We start from the raw sequence: 21,645 nt of genomic DNA, 5'->3' as shown, positions 1-21,645 counted from the left end.
TGTTCCTGATTCTTATGTAAAGGCTAGAGGCTTGAGTGGTACCAGTGTGCAGTAGTGTTTGACCAAAGCAAGGTGGCACTGTTCATCCTCTAACTGCGAAAAGTGTGTATGTTAGATTGTGTCCACAGTTGTGTTTTTGTGGTGTGTATTTTTAAATAATGCCTTTATACAGCATGTGAACACAACTAATTGCATATATTTATGTGTGTATCTGTGTGTGTGTGTGTATTCCCATATTTATCATACTGCCCCCCCACCCCCTTGTGTGTTCCGTACAGGACGTGCCGCATTTGGCTAATTAATTCTTAGCAAGTACATCAATTATTAAAAACACTCAACTGTTCCATCTGTGACTTCCACCATGTAAACACCATATACTGTTTACAGCAGCTGGGATAATTTCATATCCTGAATATTAAAAATTCAAAAGTGGTAACCATGATTTTAAACTATGTGTCTGATTGGCTGACACAGCCTGTGTGTAGCAGTAATCATAATAATGTGTAAGTGTATTGATCACAGTAAAGAAATCCTGTTTTTCTTGCCCTCTTGTAGCAGGGAGGTCAAAGGTCAAGCTTAGATACAGCACAGTCAGTGTAATGCACAAGGTCACTTCATCAGGGAGGAGGGTTGCTGTTGTGAACTATGCCTTTAAAGCACCCTGCTGAATGAAAAGAGACATTTTAATAATCAGAATGTCTTGCCTTAGCAGTGACAGTGATATTGTGTTTCTAGTGCAGTTTGACATTACATCATGAAACTAACTAACTAACTAACTGTCAATATTCTCCCAGCTTGCACTGACTGTCCTCAAATAATTGTTGAAATGCATTCTTGGAAATGTAGATTACTTCCATTTGAGCAAAGTCATTTAAATCTACTTTGGTGAAGTAGACAGTCGATTGATGTAAAGTGGTTAAAACAAAAAGGAAATCACAAGGCTTGATACAGTCTGAATAAGAGCACCAGGTTTTCAAAATAAAGCATAAAAATGTGTTAAAATAATTTAGAATATGTGTGGGTAGGTGTATGCTTGCTTTTCTATGAAATTGAGTAAATTAAGTGTGTGTTTGTCAGCTGTAGGCCACATATATTGCAATATTTTATACCTCTGAGCTCTAGGCAGTGTGTATGGACAGGAATACACACAGACACAGTGTTTATCTCTCTCTCTGCTTCACGCATGGTATTGTATATGGCTTTCATGTATGTCATGATAATCGCTTTGGCTGTGCAACACAGACACACACACACAAATACGTAGTCCTCCCAGCTAGTCTGGTCACGTTGGATACACACGCCACGTTGTGATTTACAGACGATTGTAACATGACAATATAAAGGGTTCGGCGATTTGTATTTGGCCCGGGTATCAGTGTGTGTTTGTGAGCATGCGCTCGTTTGTGTGTGTTATGGAAATGAGACAAAGGGGTCACATTATTCAGCAGTAGTTGACATGCAGGCTCCCCAGGTCCATATCAATATCCCCCCACGGCCACAGCAGGAAAAATAAGGCGATTTGTTTCCAAGAATACTAATCACAGTCAGGAGGGACTGAGAGAAACCTGTGTGTTAAGAAAATACACTGTAACTATTCAAGGTATTGTTTTTCATCCTGGGGCCTGGAGTCCTCCAGAAGAGCATGTTGGTGCTGTATTTGAAGGACTGAATTTCAAACCACTTGGTGCTTTTGGAAAGTAACCTTTTCCCAAGTTTCCTTTCCTGGTATTTTACAGTATCAGTGATTGTTATCTCTTCTGCAAGCTATGGCTGACTGATAGCTTGAACATAATCTGTAACGTCTGAAAACCTTTTGTAGTACATTAAAGGTGCTGTATGTTTTTGCTATTGCTACATGGCCAAAGTTAGCATTAAAGGCTGTTAATTTATTTACTAGCTTTTGGACTGAGATGCCTGGATGCCACAGTGACTCACGATTGTCTCTTGAGTGATAAAGTGGTATTATGAGACAGGACAGGCTGGTGCTAGCTGGTTAGCATGCTGACTTCAATGGAAGAGAAGAAGAGATAGAAATAGGAGCAAAACAACAGTTAAAATTTTAAACAAAGCTTTTCCATAATTATGAGGGAAAAACTTGCACAATATAAAAGGATTAGATTACTTAAATATGGAAAAATGACCAGATGACACACACAAAAAAACTCCATACAATTTCACTTAACCCTGTGTGGTATCTAGCCATACTGTATTGCTTTGTACTCTAACTCCAGCTTGTCAGAAAGTGACTCTTGCTTAAAGTAATGGAATCAGTGAAGATCCGCCAACAGCATTTTAACATGCTGACACATTTTTTCTCACCTCAGTTTGACCCTCATCAGCACCCATCAGCTGTCAACTATGTTGGCACCCTGTTAGTCTGCATGAGCCTGGGTCCGTTCAACACTTACCAGTTTAATTTTTCATTTAAAGAATTGATTTTGTCCGGCAAATTGTGCTTTTTATTTGATTTTGGACTAAATGTAGACGCCCCTGATCAGATTTAACTTTGATCAAATAGGGTTAAGTCAATGGTTATGGGTTATGTAAAGGATATGATAAATAGAAAGTCCTCATGTAATACAGTGCCTCAAAAAGTCAGCTTTTCTATGCTCCAGCTTGTTCCAAATGAAGTAATACATGATTCATTTTGTTGACACTTTGTGTTTGATTGAGTGATGAGTGGAAGCAGCAGGGCGGCCTTCATCAGCATCACTCCCCGCCTGTGTCAGCCATAAAAAATAAACTCCCCGAAAAGCAAATCATCATCACCCCTCCACACATTAAAAGAAGTTGTTGTTGTTCAAAACGAATAAATCGTTTCTGAGGGTAGCTCGCCGCGGTGTCTTCGTACGCGCTCACCGGCTCATCGGCGTGCATGCTCGCCCATCACATTACGCTCCGAGACTTCTTCTTTTGATTGATGCTGTCAGCGAGTTTGGAGAAAGAGACGGCGGCTCGGGAGGGAGGGAGATAAGAAGAGAAAGAGGAAAGCAGATAAAGAAGAGAGAAAGAGCTCGAGAAGCATCCATCAAGCGGCGCAATCAGATTGTTTTCCTGGCGTTCGGTCTTTTCTCTCTCTTCTCTGCATCTGCCAGCCCCTCGATTCCTCATCTTTTCTTTTCACTCACTCTCTATAATGCTCACACACACACATTCTCACACACACACAAACGCAGTAGATGTATCTCCTTTGCATGTCGTCGGCCAGGTGTCATGAGGATATTGAATCACGGGAGGTTGAGGTGAGAGGCGGCGTCACAGTGTGATGGATGATGCATATCTCGCCTCCTTCTCCGAGCTTATTGTTTACACACACTTACACACACACACACACACACACACACACACACACACACACACACACACTTAGCTTCTGCACACCTTTGTTGTTAATTGACGTCCTCCACTCGTCTGTTGTTTTATTTCCATCCCTTGTTCCATTGCGGTTATTGCTTTTCATTAAGTGGTCATTTCCTTCGCCAGTGCCGTCTAATGAGAGCGTCACGCCGCCACGCGCCCATTTATCAAACCATGAAGCGATGGCACGGCCCTGCAGTCAACACACACACACACACACACACACACACACACACACACACACACACTCACTCACACATTCCCCTATGCTCTATCTGCCATCATGTCCCTGTCTCAATTAGGATTGTTTGTCGTTCTCCTGCCCTCCATCCCCTGTTCATTTGGCTGCCCCCTTCTCTTCCTGTCGTCTCATTGTGGCAGCCGTGTCATTGTGTTTGACAGCTTCTCATTCTCGTGTCAGATCTCATTTGACTGCTAATTTCATACATACACACCTCGCCTCGCCTTGCTGTGCATGTTAGCTCCTACAAACCGGCCCTCCGCTCCATCGCCGGTCAGATTTTCTCCTTTGTTCAGAGAGAAATAAGTTACTGTGTCCCTGAAGCGGCATCTGCCGGTGTGTTATGCACTGTAAGAGGGAGATGAGCTGTGAATGAGCTGTGAATCCAGCTCTGTTTGCTTTCACACACACACATCTGCACACTTGGCAGAATATTGCAGGTTGCATCCCCACTGTTGGCAAGATAAATCACATAAAAGCCTCACTGTGATCATGGCTCAGCGGAGACACTATATAACCTGGCAGCTTGTTTCCAGCTTCTTCATATGCCAGAAGTCAGAGCAAATCTCCATTTCAGATCAAGTGCACATGCTTAATATTTTAGGACACACTTGTGACTCTGTGTGTGTCTCTTCCAGCTGGTTGCTGTGTTCGATGAAGGCCAGCGCATGAGGACAGACAGTCCCAGAGAGACGGCGTCCAACGGCTACTCCAGCGCCGCCCCCAGTCCCGAACCACTCCACTACTATCCCCATCTGCAGTACCAGGAACCAGGCAGAGGAGAGATTGAAGTCAACGAGGCTATCCTCAAAGCCAGTATGTCACATCTTTAATAAATGTTTTCTTATGCGTGCGTTTGTCAGATAAAGAGTCCAGCTTCATCTCAAGAAAGTAGCTCAATGACAGCAGATTTTAAAAGATTCAGTATCCCCCCTATTTTTGATACAAAATATTATATTTCAGTTATAAATCTAAGAGAAGTTTCTGCAACAAACACCTAAGAAACTAAAGCAATGCTCAATCAACACTTTCACATTTTTTATGTGTGTGAAAAAGTGAATGTCGGTGAGGCAGCAGGAGGTGAGTGTGTGTGCGTAGGTGTGTGACTGTAAGTGAGAGAGAGAGAATCAGAAAATACATTTCTGGAACAGCTGTAAGCTGAGCCCAGTGTGTAAAAAAGAGATTTCTTCTTGTAACTTCATGGCGTGTGAAAACAGATGCAGTGTTGACGCAGCGTTCTCTCCTGTCGTCCTCACTTAACGTTCTTTACTAAGTTTGTTCTTGTTTTCACACGTTGCTCAGGCTGAGAGCCACCGAGGCAACGCTTGGGGGTATTTTTTATACTCAGAGATTTAAGTATAGGCTATTTAACTGGGGCATTAAAGACTTTCACTGAACATCATGATGAATTTGATATTAATAAGCGCCATGCTGCTCCTTGATTTTGTCTTTATTCTTCCTACTGACAAAAGCTTCCCTCTGTGCACCATTAAGGTGATGGATTTATACATGGTGTAGTGCTCTACTGCCAATCACTGTCTCTCTGACAGTGAGATAGTGTAGCCATGACAGTGCTGTGAGACCTCTGGATGGACAACAAGCACACAGGTAGGAGAGAGAAGAGAGGGATGATAAATGAAGTTGCAAAAAATGAGAAAAGTTGACCCTGATCAAAGACGACTGCTGACTTAACTTAGTTCAGAATATCTTCAGGATTATGTCATTTCTCCCACTGAAAGGTAGAATTGGGGGGGGGGGGGTAAAATTATATACATGGTTGCAGATCTCATTGAATGCATTGAAACCTCCTAATTTCAGAAATGTGTGGTTGCTAATTTGAGGAAAAAAGCTGCCAGAAAACAGATTTTTTTAAGACGCAAAGCTTTCATCCTGCTGCTCTGCATTTTTTCACCCTCTTCTCTGTTTTCCCTCTCATCCACCATCACCATCCTTGTCTCAACAGTTTTACATTTTCTCTCATTCTTCTACTCTCTCTCTCTTTTTTTAAAGCCCGCCTCCTCCCTGTTCTGTGTTTGCCTTGCATTTGCATTTATATTTTTGATATTTAGCTGTTGTTATCCAGAGCAGTGTTAACCCGAGAGCAACAGCTTGAAATTCCAGTGTCAGGGAGTTTTGTTTACGAAGTGTGTTCATGCCCCAACGGCCAAATACATGTAACAAATTGTTCCTTGTTCTTTATGTTTCATAGAGAAGTATTGTCTTTGTCTGGTGAACTCCTGCAGGGAAATTCTGTGTTTGCTTGTGAGGTCTGGGGTCAGCGTAAAAAAAAAAAAAAAAAAAAGGTTGGTTCAGTAACTTGATGGAGGTCCATTCAGCAGAGGACAAGAGCAGGTGGTAAAAGGTAAGTGAGAATGACAGTTTGACAAACAGTGTATGTGCAGATGGTGATATATAAATGTGCCTTTTAAGTGAGCCAAGAGTGGCATTTTTACTTTTTTGCAGTCAGGAAATAGAGTGAACAAGTTAGTGGGTCATGGTGCATCTCCAGAGGGAGACATCATCACAGTCAGTCAGAAGCCTAAGGGAGCCTCTGGGGAAATGTCTGCTCTGTCTGGGCTGCAGCCTGTTCTAGTATAGATACATTTTACTGTAAATAATCTAGATCCTGATTTTTATCTATACATTGTTTTTTTCTATTCCAGTGCTTTCCATTTATCAGTTTTTAATGACGAAAGAAAGATGTAGGACATGATAAAAGATTAAATGAGCCTGGATCCGTCTAATCGCTGGGCTGTTACCCTTTTTATTTTCCTCTCTCCATCTGTTGGCTGTAGAGAAACAGTGTGACACCCCCATACGCACATACACACACCTGCCCTTTGCCATCGCTTTCTCCCTCTGCCCACTTTTGCCCTGCACCCCATTATCTGCCGCCTCCCCACTCCGGCCAGCCATTTCTGCCCCACTCAACTGTTCAGCTTCAACCACCTGCCGTCCACAGGCTCAGCACCCGGGCCCCCGAGACCCTGACCCCCCACCCCCAAAAGATACCTCCTGTATCCACACCCTCCCATCCTGTCCTGCTCTCCCAGTCTCTGCATGGCTTCCACCTCTAACTAGATTAGCACAGTAGCCTGTTAGCATGCTCAGGGTCCAGCCGAGCGTGAATGGACTAATTCTAGCCCCCCACCCACCACCACCACACACACCCGTTCCACCCTGTCTTTAACCCAGTGGGACCTCTTCCTACCCCCACCCCCCAACCCGCTCCCCAGCCCTGTTGAACCCTGACTAACTTAGTTATGATGTGACCCTGTGACGCCCCTCACATAGAGCCAGACCGATGCAATAAGGCTGCTTTTGTCATCCGGACGTGCATGCACACACACACACACACACACAAATACATATGACAAAAGAACCCCAGCATGCAAGTTAAACAACTCTACACACTCGAAGCAGTCACCCGTCCACTGCTGGGAAGGTCTTAGGGGAGTGTGTGTCTGTGTGTGTTTGCTCTCCCCTTCGCTATAACAAGATTGGTTGTTAACTGGCTGTTACATCACATCTTGTATGCAGACCATTTGTAGTAACATCAGTTATTGAAGTCGCTGAGAAAGTGATGGGTTGTCAGACCCAACAGAGAGATGTTGAATTCACAAGAATCTATTTTTTTAGTGCTGAAATTTCAAGATATATTATATAGCCCTTTATATGTATATCTTTTAATCCTCTTTATCTTTTTCTCGTAATGATTAGCATTCATGCATGCTGATAATTTTACCCTCATAACCTGATGAACCTCTTTGTCTTCTCAGTCAAACCATAAGGCTTCATACACAGAATGCCTGAATTAGCACAACTTACTCTTTCAAGTGCCGGCACTTTCTCTAGGGTCTGTCAAGGACAAACATCCGTTCATTCTCTTTGAATTATATAGATCTTGCCTGATGACTAGCTAATTAGAGCTTGTTTTTCAGTATCAAAAGAAATGGGATTATTAATTCAGGACGACTTCCCATGATGCATACTGAGATGTGAGGAAATGTAGGCATGAAAGGAGGGCAGCTCAGGTGTAGTTTACAGGTAACTCACTGACTCCATGGCAACCTTATACTGTACTCCCTGTTTACATCACCTACACCACGATGGGATGATGGCAAAAACTCCACCTATTCCACTCCAATGGAAAAAAGAAAAATCATCAGGAATGGCAAAATACCAATACTTTTTTAACATTACTGAAGCACAGAATGCCCCATCAACAAAATCCTTACATCCTTAGAACATTGCCACTCTCCTCTATCTGCTCGTATAAGCATCTGCTAGAAATCTGACTGCTTTAAACTTGCACAAAACCTTTTGTTTCCCTAAAACATGTGCAGTAACACTGACATGCCAAATGACAGAATGTGGCTGAGACGTGTAGTGACAGTTCCATTAGCAGAAAACAGGGATAAACAAGATTATGTTAAAGCAATGCAGGCTGGTCGAATACTGTAATGAAGCTGTCAGGTTACCATAGGCAAAACCTATGTAAACATAACCTGTTTAACTGTTGTTACTGTTACTATATGGTGCTCATGTGCCAACAAAAGTGAGAGTTAAATAGATGCAGTGTGACTAGCAGCTGTGGGATAATAAGAGGTGTCACATAGGCAACAACACATCCTCTCAGACATTAACCGATTTATCAACAAATCATGTAAACTGGGGTTACTGTGAGAATTAGGTTACTTTAATACTTTAATCAGACTATTACCTTAATCTGATTATTAACAATAATCTGGTTATAGTGTGCATGTAGCCGCACTGAGTGGTGGAGGACAGGACAAGAAGTAATTCAGTAATCAGTCAGGCTTCAAAGTGTTTGTGTGTCAGGTGGGGCCGCTTGTTTGAACAGGGTGATTGGACTTCACACTGCCCCAGTGGGATGATTAGACCTGCATTGATCTGCTGCTACACTGACACACACACACACACACACACACACACACACACACACTTCTAGGAAGAGAGTCCTTATCGCATCATCCCATGAGCAGCCTGAGCCTGAGCTGCTCTATTGATTGCCAGAGAAACAAGACCACCCTGGCCCATGGCATGAACACATACACACACTCTAAAGTGTAAATATAAATACACACAGAAGCAAACAACACCGTCTCTGTTGGTAATAGATGTACATACAGCACATATGCTTGCACATGCAAACTCAAAGTCAAACAAAGGCACACACTCTGATAAATGTGACACACATACAGTACGTACACACACACAGTCGCACACATTCAGCCAGAAACATGATGCATCCTTGTTTTCATCCTGCCCCGACAGTGAACTAGCACTGCAGCATCATAGAACTTTCTCAGAACTGAAAACAAGAGGAAATTCTTAAAATAAACCACTGTGTTCTCAGAATTGCATAAGCAGCCTAGTTAGGCAGAGAGCCACAGATGGAGAGTCAGAAGCAGATAAACACAGAGCTGGCAAAGTTCACAAGGCCTCTCCAGGTCTCTCCAATTACACAAATCTCAAGGGAAAGATAAGTGAAGAGCATAACTTGGGTGTGTTTCAATGTGTTACCATTTGTTTTTCCTGGCATTGAAGTGGCCACTGAGATGAGTTTAGTGGGTGGGGTCTATTTAAAGTTGCAGGGTACCTTGTGGTTGTGGGTGCACAGTTGCGTTAAATTGGCTAACCTAAAATACATCTCGAGTTTTAGTGCTTCCACCTCTTCTCCACCCTTTTGGCAGGAGACTGCATGTTTAAGTCAGAAAATGTCTGTGATCTTAAAATAAATGAAAACTCAGCTCAAATTTCACAGAGGGCATGAGTGATGTTCAGCTCCTGAGGGCTACAGATGCCACGCTGCTGTTTCAAGACTGACTTTTAGACCATGTCTCTCTCCATTCCACAGAAGGTTTTGATTTGATTTAAATCATCTGATCAAATGTGTTTCAGATCAGAAACAATTTGGTTGAATAGATTCAGTAACATGTACTTTAAAGTAAATGATTTCTTCACTGTGAATGTGTAATATTTCATTTTTAAGGATTCTGTCTGCAACAGAAGTGTTTCTAATTACTAGGTTTTCATAAGTGGGAACTCTGACCTTAATGCTGCAAAGCCTCAGGACGCTTGTTTGATGAGAGATCATTTTATCCAAGGAAATCTCATGCTCATTTCTCGCTGTGTAAAAACTGGCACAAACAGGAGCAAACCCAGTGTTACATCTCATCCCATTATTTAATGAACACTAATTAATGATTAATCAACGCTAGCAATTAATAGTGCTGTAATCATGGAGATACTGTGTACATTACATGGGACCAGAGTTTTGATTAAAGGTGCTATATACAGGGTCTTGCTATCACTACACAGCTAACATTAGCATTAACCACTGTTCACTTCACCAGCTAGCCCCAGCCTATCCTTTCTTATAACACCAGTTTGCGATAGTGAGTCATCACAGCAGCCTTTCTAGCCTCAGTCCAACATGAGAGGATGAAGAAGTAGAGCTGCTCAGGGGGCATATTCTAACCTCTTATTTCTTGCCTCTTGGTAGGTAAACAGATGTTAATGCCAATGGTGGCAATGTAGTGAAAATAAAAACTTCCATGTAGCACCTTTAAAGTAGGCTAAATTTGTTGAGTTCACAAGGCAGTGAATTGAACTAAACAGAATCAGGTAGGATTTGTTTGAACCCAAGATGGTCTGTGCCATCACTGATCCTTATGCGGGTTTAATTCTACCAAAAGGACACATTTGACCATCTAATCGTGTGATTGATCAGATGAAAGCTGCAGCAGGCTGTGGTGTTTACCATAGCTGCATTAGCTAATTAAGAAATAGAAAGGTCTCATAGTGAAGCTGAAGTCATTGATATGGAAGAGCAGTGCAGACACATTAGTGCAGCCACTTGGTGTATTTATGATTTAGAATTAATTTTTTTTGCTTAAATTACCCCGTCATTGTAGCAGGGATTGTTCACCATGGGCCCGTTTCAACAAATTTGCAACATGCATGCTGAGATTTGGCAACATGAAATGATCTCCTTTTGTGTTCATTGTGACAGGTTTCAGTTATTAAAACAACAGCACACTTACAACTGATGCATGAGTACTCAAGAGCTCTATAGGCCTCACAAATGTATCTGTGTTTATCTATGTTCATTACTAAAGCCCCTCTCCACCAGCCCAGTCACCCTTAATTAGTAATTCCTCAGAGGCAATCTTGTTTATGACCATCCAAACGGTGGCTGACCTGAGAGAGCTCCAACTGTCACTCTCATCAATATCCCTAACCCTCTGTGACACTGCTTGACCCTACAGAGGTCACCTCAGGTCAGAGGTCAAAGCTAGTGACCCTCGGGTTCCTTCACATAGCTGGGCTGGGCTCCGGGGTCTAAGTGGTGGGAGGATTGATGGAGGCAGATTTGACTCCGATGGATAAACGGAGGAGGATTTATGGGGCTGACCGCTGGGTAATGGACCCTGACTGTGACCATGGAGCGGCCTTGGTCTCTCCAGAAAGCTGCGTCATTGACATTGTGGTTGAGGTGATGTAGCCTATATGTGTGGAGCTTATTTTGAAAATCCATTATTGCTATTCTGGAAATAAGCCATTGCTTACAGTTCATCATTCAGTGTCTGTAAAATCCAGTCTTCAAAAGTCCTCTCGTTAGGTTCAGCTGTCCTTGCACTAGTAAAGGTATTTTGGTACTTAATGTACTTTTTGTCCTCGTGGTTTGAAGACAAAAGAGCAGGTGTCAGCTTTTTTTCTACACGGTGGGAAAAGTATTACCTTAGCAGACCTGGCTTAAAACAAATTTGCAAGTGTTCACCTTTTAAAAATCTGATACATGCTTTTTGTTCAGTGTGTGCGTGTATTTTTATCTGCATTCACTTTCCATGAATGCACCAGACAGGTGGGTACAAGGGAAAGAGGGCAAACAACCATCCATTAAAGTTTACTGCTTTCTATCCATGGCCTTCTAAACTTGTAAAATTGTACCATGTGTGAGTCTGGAAAATATAAAGAAGTACAAATCGTGCTTTATGACATTACACGGTTGCTGTGAATGCCTTTAAAAATTCACTTTGTGTTTAGTCTGAACACACCTTAACAAAAGACTAATTTAACATGGTTGCAAAGTATCTGCAGAAAGTGTGTGACCTATTTTAGATGCACACAGATGCCATTGATAAGTTGGAGCGCTGTCTGCTGTAATTTTCTGATGCCTTGTTTACCTGTTCTGAGATGTTTCTGTGTTAAATCAAAGCAGATTTCATTAATGCAAATCATACTCTTTTCTCTGGAGTTCCTGCCTAACACTTCAACATGAAGTCTGCTTTTCTAAATAGAATAAATTGCACCACATTGTGTTTATTTCCTCAGTGACATGAAAAATAAGAACCTGGAAGCTGGAGGAAAAAACAGACAAAAACTTGAACCCTAATTAAAAGAAACCAGCATTTTGTGGAACTTTTCAACACCTTTAAATTCCCCACATAAGTGTAAGTGAGTCAGCATTGTGTCTAACACTCACTGTTGTTAAGGGTAGAGAGAAAGGGGAGGATAAGACTGGGATTTATGATAATTGATAAAAATGATTTGAGAAACCCGGACTCATCATCGGATGACCGAACATGTGGTTCGGTGTGTTTGAGGCCGAAAAGGATATTTGTGTGTGTCTGAGGTGGTTGGAATGACCATTTTTCATCTGTTCACAATCACAAACCACAAACACACACACTCTCACACGCACACTGTGACCCCTGCCAGCTCCTTCTTTCCCACTTGTTCTCCTCCTCTGCTCTCTCTATTCTGACCACGTTAGACCAGGACCCTGTCACTGACCCTCCAAAGAGAGATTGATTACAGGAAAGAAGAGAATTTTGTTTGCCTTCCCTTTTCTGCGTCTCTCAGTTTTCAAGGTTTTTCTCTCTCCCTCTTTCTCTGTCACTATCTCTCGCCTCTCTCCTTCTCTTTTTGTTTATCTCACACTCTCGCTTTTTTCCCTCCCCTGTCTTTATTTTCTCCTCTGTCGAGTTAAATTTGAAAACAAACCCCGCTGTGGGTTTTGCTTCCACAAATACCAGCCTGCTCCCTTTGGGGTGGATATTAAAAGCAAGAGGCAACACAAAGGTCCAAATTAGATCCTTTTGAATTGTTTTATTGTGGATTCAGACCTGCCCATGTTACCTCTCCCTCTCTCGTCTCCTTTGGGTTAAGTGTGTGTGAATATGTGTGTGTTTATGGGGCGTGGAGGCAACAGCTGGTCGTGTGAAAATGTACACGGTGGGTGGGTGTGGGGTTTGGGCGTATTGCTGGGAGGATGGGGTGGTTGGTGGTCCTCTCTCTGCCTTTGTGAGTCATCCTAAAATAAATCTGAGCTCTTCAAAAGGGGTTAGTGTCTTGTAAACAATTCAAGTCAATCTTCATTTTCTTGCTGTGTTTTTTTAGTTTTCTGAGCTATTTACAATATGCTCAATCTGGGATCAGTTACTCCATCTTTTTCCTTTATTTCTGTTGATAAGTGTTTATCTTCAAGGTGGTAACAAAGATACTGCAATTTCCTTTTTTCACTGCTTTCGTGTCGATTGCTTTTAGAGCGTGCAGAGAGCCTCAGGGGTGCGCCTAACACCCTGAGCTACCCTGATGCTCCTTTCAACAAGACGGCCAGCTGCTTAGTGTGAAAGTTGCCAAAAAATGAAAAATAGCTGTGTTTCCTCCTCTGTCCTCCTCCCCTCTCCTCTTTCTGTTTCCTCCAGTGATCCTCAGTGTGTTTGGAGTTTCGAGAAATCAAATATAAGGCGATTAATTTTCAGTGGTCTGGAAAATACAAGATAGTTTCAGGTGCAGCCGACTGGCATTCAGCATCTCTAACTTTTTAATCTTTCATTCACCAGATACACCTTTGTTGGTGAGGAGCAGCAGTGACTCAGCCTTAGCCCCGCCCCATGAGAAGACAGCCACGCCACCTGATCACGGCAACAGTGGAACTCCTGAACTGGTGAGCAGTGTCACGGCAGCGTTATATTAAAGGAGGAAAGACAGGGAAACTGAATTAGTGCCATTAGTTAGGAGCTGGTTAAAAATACCACTCAAGTAAATCTGCTGTTTTTATAAATTTTTATTAAGAGAGCATTGATTTCCTCCCTTATGTAATTGCTTTTTGAGGAAAAGAAGACACAAAGAGGCAAAGTGTTTCAGCAAAAATCTGGCGAAATGTTCAATTTCTTCTGTGACTGAACTCCTACAGTTCAAATTAGCTGTTCAGGAGAAGCAAAATGTTCTAACCAAAAGCAAAAGCCAGTGAAAAAGAGATGACAAATGTCAAAAGAATGAAGTAAATGACAGTGGGATGAGCAAATTATAGTTTCCGTTATGTCCCTGGTGTGTGCCATTCCCTCACTGAAGACAAAGAGAGAAAGCCAGTGAATATTCCTCTTGTGGTCCAGCTCCAAGCCTCAGGCTGTACTTTGAAAGGGTCGGGGCTTTTCAAGTGCTCTCTGTCTTTTCCAAACAGGCCGCCATTAAGAAGAACTTTGCTGCCTTTTCTCGTCCCTGTGTGGGTGACTGTGTGTGTGTGTGTGGTGGGCAGGACGGAGGCTGCGTGAGGTCGCACTGCTATGTGTGTGTGTGTGTATATGAGAGGGAAATTCAGGTAGAGAGAAGGAGGAGAGAGAGAGAGTGAGAGGGAATCCTGTTGTTTACCCCCGCCGTGTTCCACACAGCGGTGACTAAGCAGAACCCAGGCATCAGCGGGCGGCGAGTTAACACGATGACAAAGCCCATATTTCCTGTCCAAAAAATGTCAGGCCTCATACCCTTCAAACTGCGCAGCCAGGCCAGAGTGAACAGGCTCATTATAGGTGATTTGAAATATCCTTACAACTGTTTACAAAAAGCTACATCCCTCAGCTTCCTGACAGATGAAGCCCTGCTTCAGACCTCCACAACCTTAATTAAACCCCGACAGCTGCTTTAGCTCACTGACACATGTTGGCATCTCACACTTTTTGTCGTTTGACAATCTTTTAAAAGAGATGCTTTTATTGCATTTATGCATTCATAGACTTCTAGAGCTCCTTCATAATCTTACTGATCACTCACATCTTAACCTGCATATATAATTAGAATGATTAAAAAGCATTTAAGTTAAATTAATTGCATCAGACTTCACTTGTAAAGCCCATGAATCAAATTTGAGTATTTACTATGCTGCTTACCATGTAATTAGTTGAAGGATTACACGATCTCCCACCTGTTGGGAAAAACTTCCACCCTTGAGCTCCATATCAACATGGTAATATCAGAGAACTTAATGTTTCAGCAGATACTGTGAGCCTTAAAGGATAACTCTGGTAATTTTGAACCTGGGCCTTATCTTGCTATATTTTTGACTGTAAATGATTGATAGGAACAGATTGCAAAGATTTTTGTCATTTATACCCTAAAATAAGGCCCAGATCAGTCAGTAAGTGCTAATTGTTTGTTCATAAGCACAGTAATCTGAACAGTCTGATTGAGACTGTAGGGATGCAGACAGTATAATAAATGTATGACAGAGGCAGCTCACAAAGGAGAACAAAGAATGTTTGTAACCCTGTGGTGTGTGAGTTTCTGAGCGTGCATCTGTGTGTGTGTGTGTGTGTGTGTGTGTGTGTGTGTGTGTGTGTGTGTGTGTGTGTGTGTGTAATAGGCGAGGAGGCCGTCACAGCTCTTGGACATATTGAGTCCAAGGCCTGATGGACTTCCATAGATCAATACACTATCACTTCATCCTCACTCATCCACTGTATCGCCCCTCCGCAAACCTTCACACACTCACTTACTCATGCAAACACACACTTAAACACTTTCCAACTAACACACACACACACACACACACACACACACACACCCCTTTTTGTCTTGGAGGAGCTATTGAAAGCTAGATGAAGTGTAATTAAGGCTGATAAAGTGATAAATGTGCAGCCTGCCCCTTTAATTGATTATACAGTCTGCTATGTTGAAGGCCAAGGTTGGCCCACTTCTCTCTGCCTTTGATTCACATGTAGTCTATGCACATAGCTCTTGTGGTCTTTCTTTCTCTCTTTATCAGACAAGGTAATGAAATTGGCAAAAGGCTGAGCAGTGCTAAACATGCAGTCAGCCCTTTAATTGGTTTGGACTTCCTGCGATGTTCGAAAGCTAATAAATGAGACGTCTAATGTTACCTGCTAACAGAAGTAGCCGCTGAGTTCTTTGTCTCTCACCTCCCATCACTTTCTCTTTTCTAATCCTCGTTATGTTTCTTCACCCTCCTCTCCCTCCCCCTCCGCCGTGCTTCCCACATTTTTGGCTGGTTTTCAGCACCTCGAGGTGCAGTGATGCAATACGTGTTAACACAGCAGAAAGTCAGACTTTAATATGTTGCACTCTGTCCGGTGTAGATGTTTCCTTCAGTCGTGATGTAAAAAGCTGACACCTTAACTAGCTAAACTAAATTCTGCTGTTTCGCGCTAGCAGCTGGATATTGGGTGTTTGTCCCTCTGCAATTGCACTGCATTTGCGTGTGTGCAAGAGCCACGTATGTGAAAGTGTGAGCACGCCAGTTGATGTGATGGATATGTTGAGGGGTCAGGTAGCACCGGCTAGTAGACTGAAGCTGTGATCCCGCAGTGTGTATACATACACACACTCTCAGACACGCTATTTCTCAGTCGCCTGACGTGTAGCAGACGACTACAGCACTCAGAGGAAATACACAAAAGAAACACACACCTCATTACTCATCCATCTGACAACAACCACACACACAGCAACATGCTTGCTCACACGCAAACACCTCATCTCTCATATGCTTGCACACCCACCCTGTCACTCACACATACCTCAAGACTACAAACAGCACCCAAAACACAAAAACATGGATGGCAGTGAGCAACACAATAACAGAGCAGACAACCTGTTAGTTGTGCTTAGACAGGTTTTCAGATGGGTTTCACAAATTACTTGAGCATTCATCCTGGGACCACAAAGCCTGCCACATTCAAATCACTCTGTGAAGGAAATACAGTATGTTTATATAAAAAGAAACTGTTACAAACTATGATTTCTGAGGGTTAATTTAGATGCACTCACTTGTATTAAAAAATGAGAGTTGAAATATTTGTAAGATTTGGGAGCTTGTGAAATGTGAAAGTCGTTTCAGTTGTAGTTAAAGTGGCCGCTGAAGTGAAAGTGCAGAAAGGAGTTGAAGTGTCAGCACTGATAGAAGCTGAAGTGTCAGTTGATGTGTAAGGACAGCTGGGAATTAAAGTGTCAGTTGAAGTGGTAGAGCAAGGCGTTATTATGGTATTTTTCAACACCAGAGCCAGCATAATACCTGGGTTTCAGTATCACTACTGTGCCAACTGTGCCACTCAGAGGAATATAACCACAGTGCCATTTATAATATAGCAAAAATGCCAAAGTTCTCAAATATGAAATGTTGAAATAGAAGCAGTTGCACAAGAATCTTTGCGTAAATTAAATTTAAATCAGAAATTATTATTAATATCAGACGATAAATTATACCAAACATTTAATGCCAGCTTTCTGTACTTGTCAGTTTTTGATTCTCTCTGTGCTATGGTCACATTTCATTAACTACACTGATAGCACTACTTATGCTTGTAATAATAACAGCAGTACCAGTAGTACTCATACAGTTAGTACTAGTAGTGCTAGTAGTAGTAATGTGAGTTACACAGGTTGCTGTATTATTGCTAGTGGTGAATGAAAGCATCCATAATAATCATAATACTAATGACCATAAAGATGAAAATAAAAGTGTAAGTGTGTTTTCATGTTTTCATGAAAGCAATAACACATTTATACACAATGCTACAAATGTAATCTACTTTACTCTTATCACTTAAAGGTTACAAACACACAGACAATAGCAACATGACATACTCACGGGGACTGGGATAGCACAACTGTTCCTCCTTAGAGTGTCGAGATGCGAGCAGTGAGCGGGGCAAGCTGATTGGCTGAGCACAGCAGGGCTTCTAAAGAGGAGAGCTGCTGTTTTTATGTCTACATAAACCAGGAGTGCTCTCAATCAGGGATTAGATTCACACTGGGCATTATGGCGTGATCCCTTAATTTGAAAGCGTCAAACAAAGGCAGGTTTGTGTGTGTGGTATGTGTGTGTGCATGTGAATATATGTGTGCATCCCCATGTGCCATACCTTACATAATACATGTTCTGTACTTGCTGTGAAGAAGACATACAAGGCTTTTCATGTTATTGTACCAGGCTTGTGTGTTACTTTAATTCTTGTAAACCTGGATGTACAGCAAGTGCAAGAGTGTTTTTGATGTGTGTATACACGTGTTCACCTGTGTTCCTGCCAAACTTGTGTTCCCAGAGGCTGTGTCAGTACCTCACCCTGTGATGAGGAGGATGTGTGTATGTACTGGAGGAGGAGAAGCCTGTGTTGCGCGCATGTGTGTGTGTGTGTGTGTGTGTGCTAGCTAATGGCGTTGTGGGAAGATGCACATCAACAATGGAGCCTCCAGCTCATCTTCCTGCCCCCGCACACACATGCGCTCTATTGTGGGGTAATCTCACACTGCCCAGATAAGTGGGTCACTATTTGTGCAGGCAGTGTACGTGTGTGTGTGTATATTCATAAATACACCATTTTTGCAGCCCTGCAGAGTCGATATGTGGAGGTAATATTTGCAGGAAATGTATGCGTGGGGGTGTGTGTGAGCGTTATAAAGCATATATTTACTCTGTGTGTGACAGAGGGTCCACTGGGGAGTTGGGTGTGGTGGTGGTGGTGGTGGGGGGGGGGTTGCTAAGGAGCTGGCTGGTGGGCGGGAGCTTTTTAGCCATTAGTACTGGTGACACAATGAAAGTGACAAGGCAGAAGGACCTAATTGCACCCTCCTTGTCTTTAGCGATTTGGGGCAATTTCTCTCTCCCACCCCTCGAGTGTGTTTAGGCGTCTCGCAACAGTTTGACGCTGTCTTTTTCCGTCTTTCCTCCGACATTTCTCTCTCCCTCTTTCCTTTTTATTTGTTTGCCCTGAGGTTGTTGATTTTTGCCGACTTAAAAATAGAGCCTTGCCTGACACTGGGCAGGGATGGAGGGAGGGGGGAGGGAGAGGTAGATAGATAGAAATATACATAGAGTGAGGGAAGGACAGCAGCGCACGGTAGGAGGCAAAGTGTCCGGCGGTTGTTCTCTCTTCGCTGTCTGCAAAGGTGATTGATGGCGGCGTTAGATTGTTAATAGGCAGCAGGCCTCTTCCTATTGGCTGACTGGCTACTGTTTGTTAAGTGTGTGTCTGTGTGTAAAGGTAGGAAAGTGTTTATTTGTCACTTCAGCTGTTCTCAACATGTTGACTGAATGGGTTTGTTTGTGTTTTTCTTTTACAGGAAATCAACCATGTACTGAAAGAAGCTTTGGACCGACTGTGCACAGACGACCCCCCTGCTAAGATGAACAAGGCTAACTTCAGGTTAGAGTGTGTGCTGCAGGTGTGAGCGCATTTGTTCATGTCCTTGTGACAGCAGACAGCTCGTAGCTACATGGTATCTGTGCATGCAGTGATGGAGACTAGGATTAACACCCCAGTCTTTGTTTGACAGCCTGACACTGGCACTGGATTAAACAGTCTCATGTGTGTGTGTGTGTGTGTGTGTGTGTGTGTGTGTGTGTGTGTGTGTGTTGATGTGTCCCATTACATGGTGGGTTAGATAGTGTCTCTTATCTGTATGGGCTCGAACACAGGTGAGTTTTGAACAGGAGTTGAAGGGAATTCCTCTACTTCCTTCACTCCCGTGGTTAAACATGAGGAGTAGTGTTTATTATTATCATTTTGAAAGTTGTTATTATTGCAACAAGGCAATTTATTTGTAGGGCAGACTAAAACAGAATTTCTTTGAGAGGATCTAAACATACAACCCTGATTCAGTTTAAAGCTGCAGTGAAAAGCCATGTTCTTAATTTACTGTAGATAATGTTTGGGGTTGGTTAGGAGCATTAATATTTCATTATCTATTAATATCTTGATTTTTCTTTTAATTATTCAAACTCTCAGTCTCACTGAGTGAGGCTTGTGCAAGACCTGATTGGTGTATCTCACTGTAAGTCAACATATAACTAGTTGTGTTCCTTATTTGCAAAATAAGATATTGTTTGTGGTTGTAACCCCTCTTTGTGTTCCAAGCAACTTTTGTACATCGGGTTCAGTTATGTCCCACTCTCCTGCAGTGAGGGAAGAGCTTGTGAAGAATTCACTGTTGCTGTTAGAAACATTTGCCTGTATTAGTTATTAGTTACTAAGTGAGAAAGGTTGACTGTTACTCAAGTCAAATCTCATCATAGCAACTTTGAGTCAAGGTTTGCTGTTGCATTTTATTGATTTTTACCTCTATTATTTATTGGTTATGTTGTTAGAAGCTCATAGATTCTGTCAGCTTCACTTAAAATCTCACAGACTTCACACATTAGCTGGATCAGTGTTGTGTAATAGCTAATCATATTTGACATGTTGACAATTGTGATAACTGCATTTTGTATCTGGATTTTTCCTCATTTTCATTATCAAATAACGCTGGTTAACCTGAGGAAGAAGGTGCAGTACACCTGTTTTTGAAATTGGTAAGAAAGTGTAAGAGGCATATAAATGGAAGAAGTACAAAAACAACATTTTAGGATGGAGACTTGTGTCTGAGAGAAAATGCCCAACATCAGTGTCTAGAGGCCATACTGATGTCTTCAACAGACTTGTGTTTTCTGATCAATTCCAAAACTCCACAGTGTTTACATTTGATAAATGACATAGACAATTAATCACTTAGAAAATCGTATTTGGTAATATTTAGTTTTCTGTCAACTACTCAGTCAACTGACTAATCACTCCAGCTGTAGCAAAGAGTTTTGTACATGTGCCTGTTAGTTATTGATTTGTGAGCTAAAAATAACACACCAGTGCTTCTTTGTGTATCAGCAGCATCAAACAGAAATCAGCTACTCCAGCAGTACCACTATCCAACCTGTTAAAGCTAAACTCACTTGTTAAGAGAGTGTGTGTGTGTGTGTGTACAGGTGGATGAGCGTGCGTGAGACCGTGGGCGTGCGCGTGCCATCTCACCATGGCAACCTCCACCTTTTGTTTTTTGGGCACGTCACTCGCAGACCTCTGGCACGATGGGAGTTTTATCTTCATTTCTCCAGGCTGTCAGTCACGCAGTAACCATGGCGACAATTAACCCCTCCATCGCAGCCCTTCACCTGTCTGGTCCAGCAAGGCCGTGAGAAGAGTACAGATGATTTTGCGACATCCTCTGCCAGCCGACAGATTTCCTGATTGGAAAATGGTTCTTTAAAAAAAAAAAGAGAATCACGGGGGCTCAGGAAAAGACTTGGCTGGAGTGACAGATGGTGATTTTTCAGCATTTTGCAGTACAGTGGTGTCTTGACAGCACTGTGATACAATAGAGGCACGGCTCTCACAGATAGTTTTCCATGGTAACAGATGGTTGGCGGTTGAAGAAGCCACGGTGAGCAGGCGAGGGCGCATTTTCAGCGAGTCCCGGCCGCGAGTTTGTTAGGCACTCGGCCTCCGTTGATGTAGAGGAAGTCAACCAAGAGTGGGAGCTCCATCTGTCTCACTCCTCGTTGCTCTTTTCATCCTCCACTGTCCCTCGCTTCTCTCTCTCCCCCCACCCACCCCACCCCAGTGGAACGACTGTTTGTTTGTGTTTGTGTCAGTGGGATACTAAAATGGGTGAGCGGCGCTATTCTGCATATTAGCGTGAAGCGCTAACAAGCTACGGCTGCCTCTGATGAGCTTGTTTGTGCCGCCGTTTGTTTTTTATATGAATGTAAATGGGCTGAGGCTGCATGTGTGCGTGAGTATGTGTGTGTTTGTTTGTAGCTCACACACTGTGTGAATACATCATTCAGGACTAGTACCTGTGTGTGTACCCTGTCCTGGCTTGATTGTTTACCATCATTGGAAGTAAATTCAAAGACTGTGTGTGATTATGTGTGTGTGTCTGTGTGGGTGCAATTCATTGGTTGTGCACAT

At 42.6% G+C, this 21,645-nt stretch overlaps 1 protein-coding gene across 2 annotated transcripts in view; it reads left to right on the top strand.

Annotated features, from left to right (window-relative positions):
- The window catches only part of pard3ba (par-3 family cell polarity regulator beta a), a 141,709-nt gene that overhangs the window by 21,755 nt on the left and 98,309 nt on the right, over positions 1–21,645 (top strand). For both annotated transcript variants that reach the window (XM_018660981.2, XM_018660980.2), the window contains exons 3-5: positions 4,237–4,414; positions 13,474–13,577; positions 18,986–19,068. In XM_018660981.2, coding sequence (XP_018516497.1) covers positions 4,237–4,414; positions 13,474–13,577; positions 18,986–19,068 — 365 coding nt within the window. The remainder of the gene's footprint in view (positions 1–4,236; positions 4,415–13,473; positions 13,578–18,985; positions 19,069–21,645) is intronic.

Source organism: Lates calcarifer, linkage group LG7_2 (assembly GCF_001640805.2).
Source record: "Lates calcarifer isolate ASB-BC8 linkage group LG7_2, TLL_Latcal_v3, whole genome shotgun sequence".
Taxonomy (NCBI): Eukaryota; Metazoa; Chordata; class Actinopteri; family Centropomidae; genus Lates; species Lates calcarifer.
This window is presented reverse-complemented; position numbering and strand designations above follow the sequence as displayed.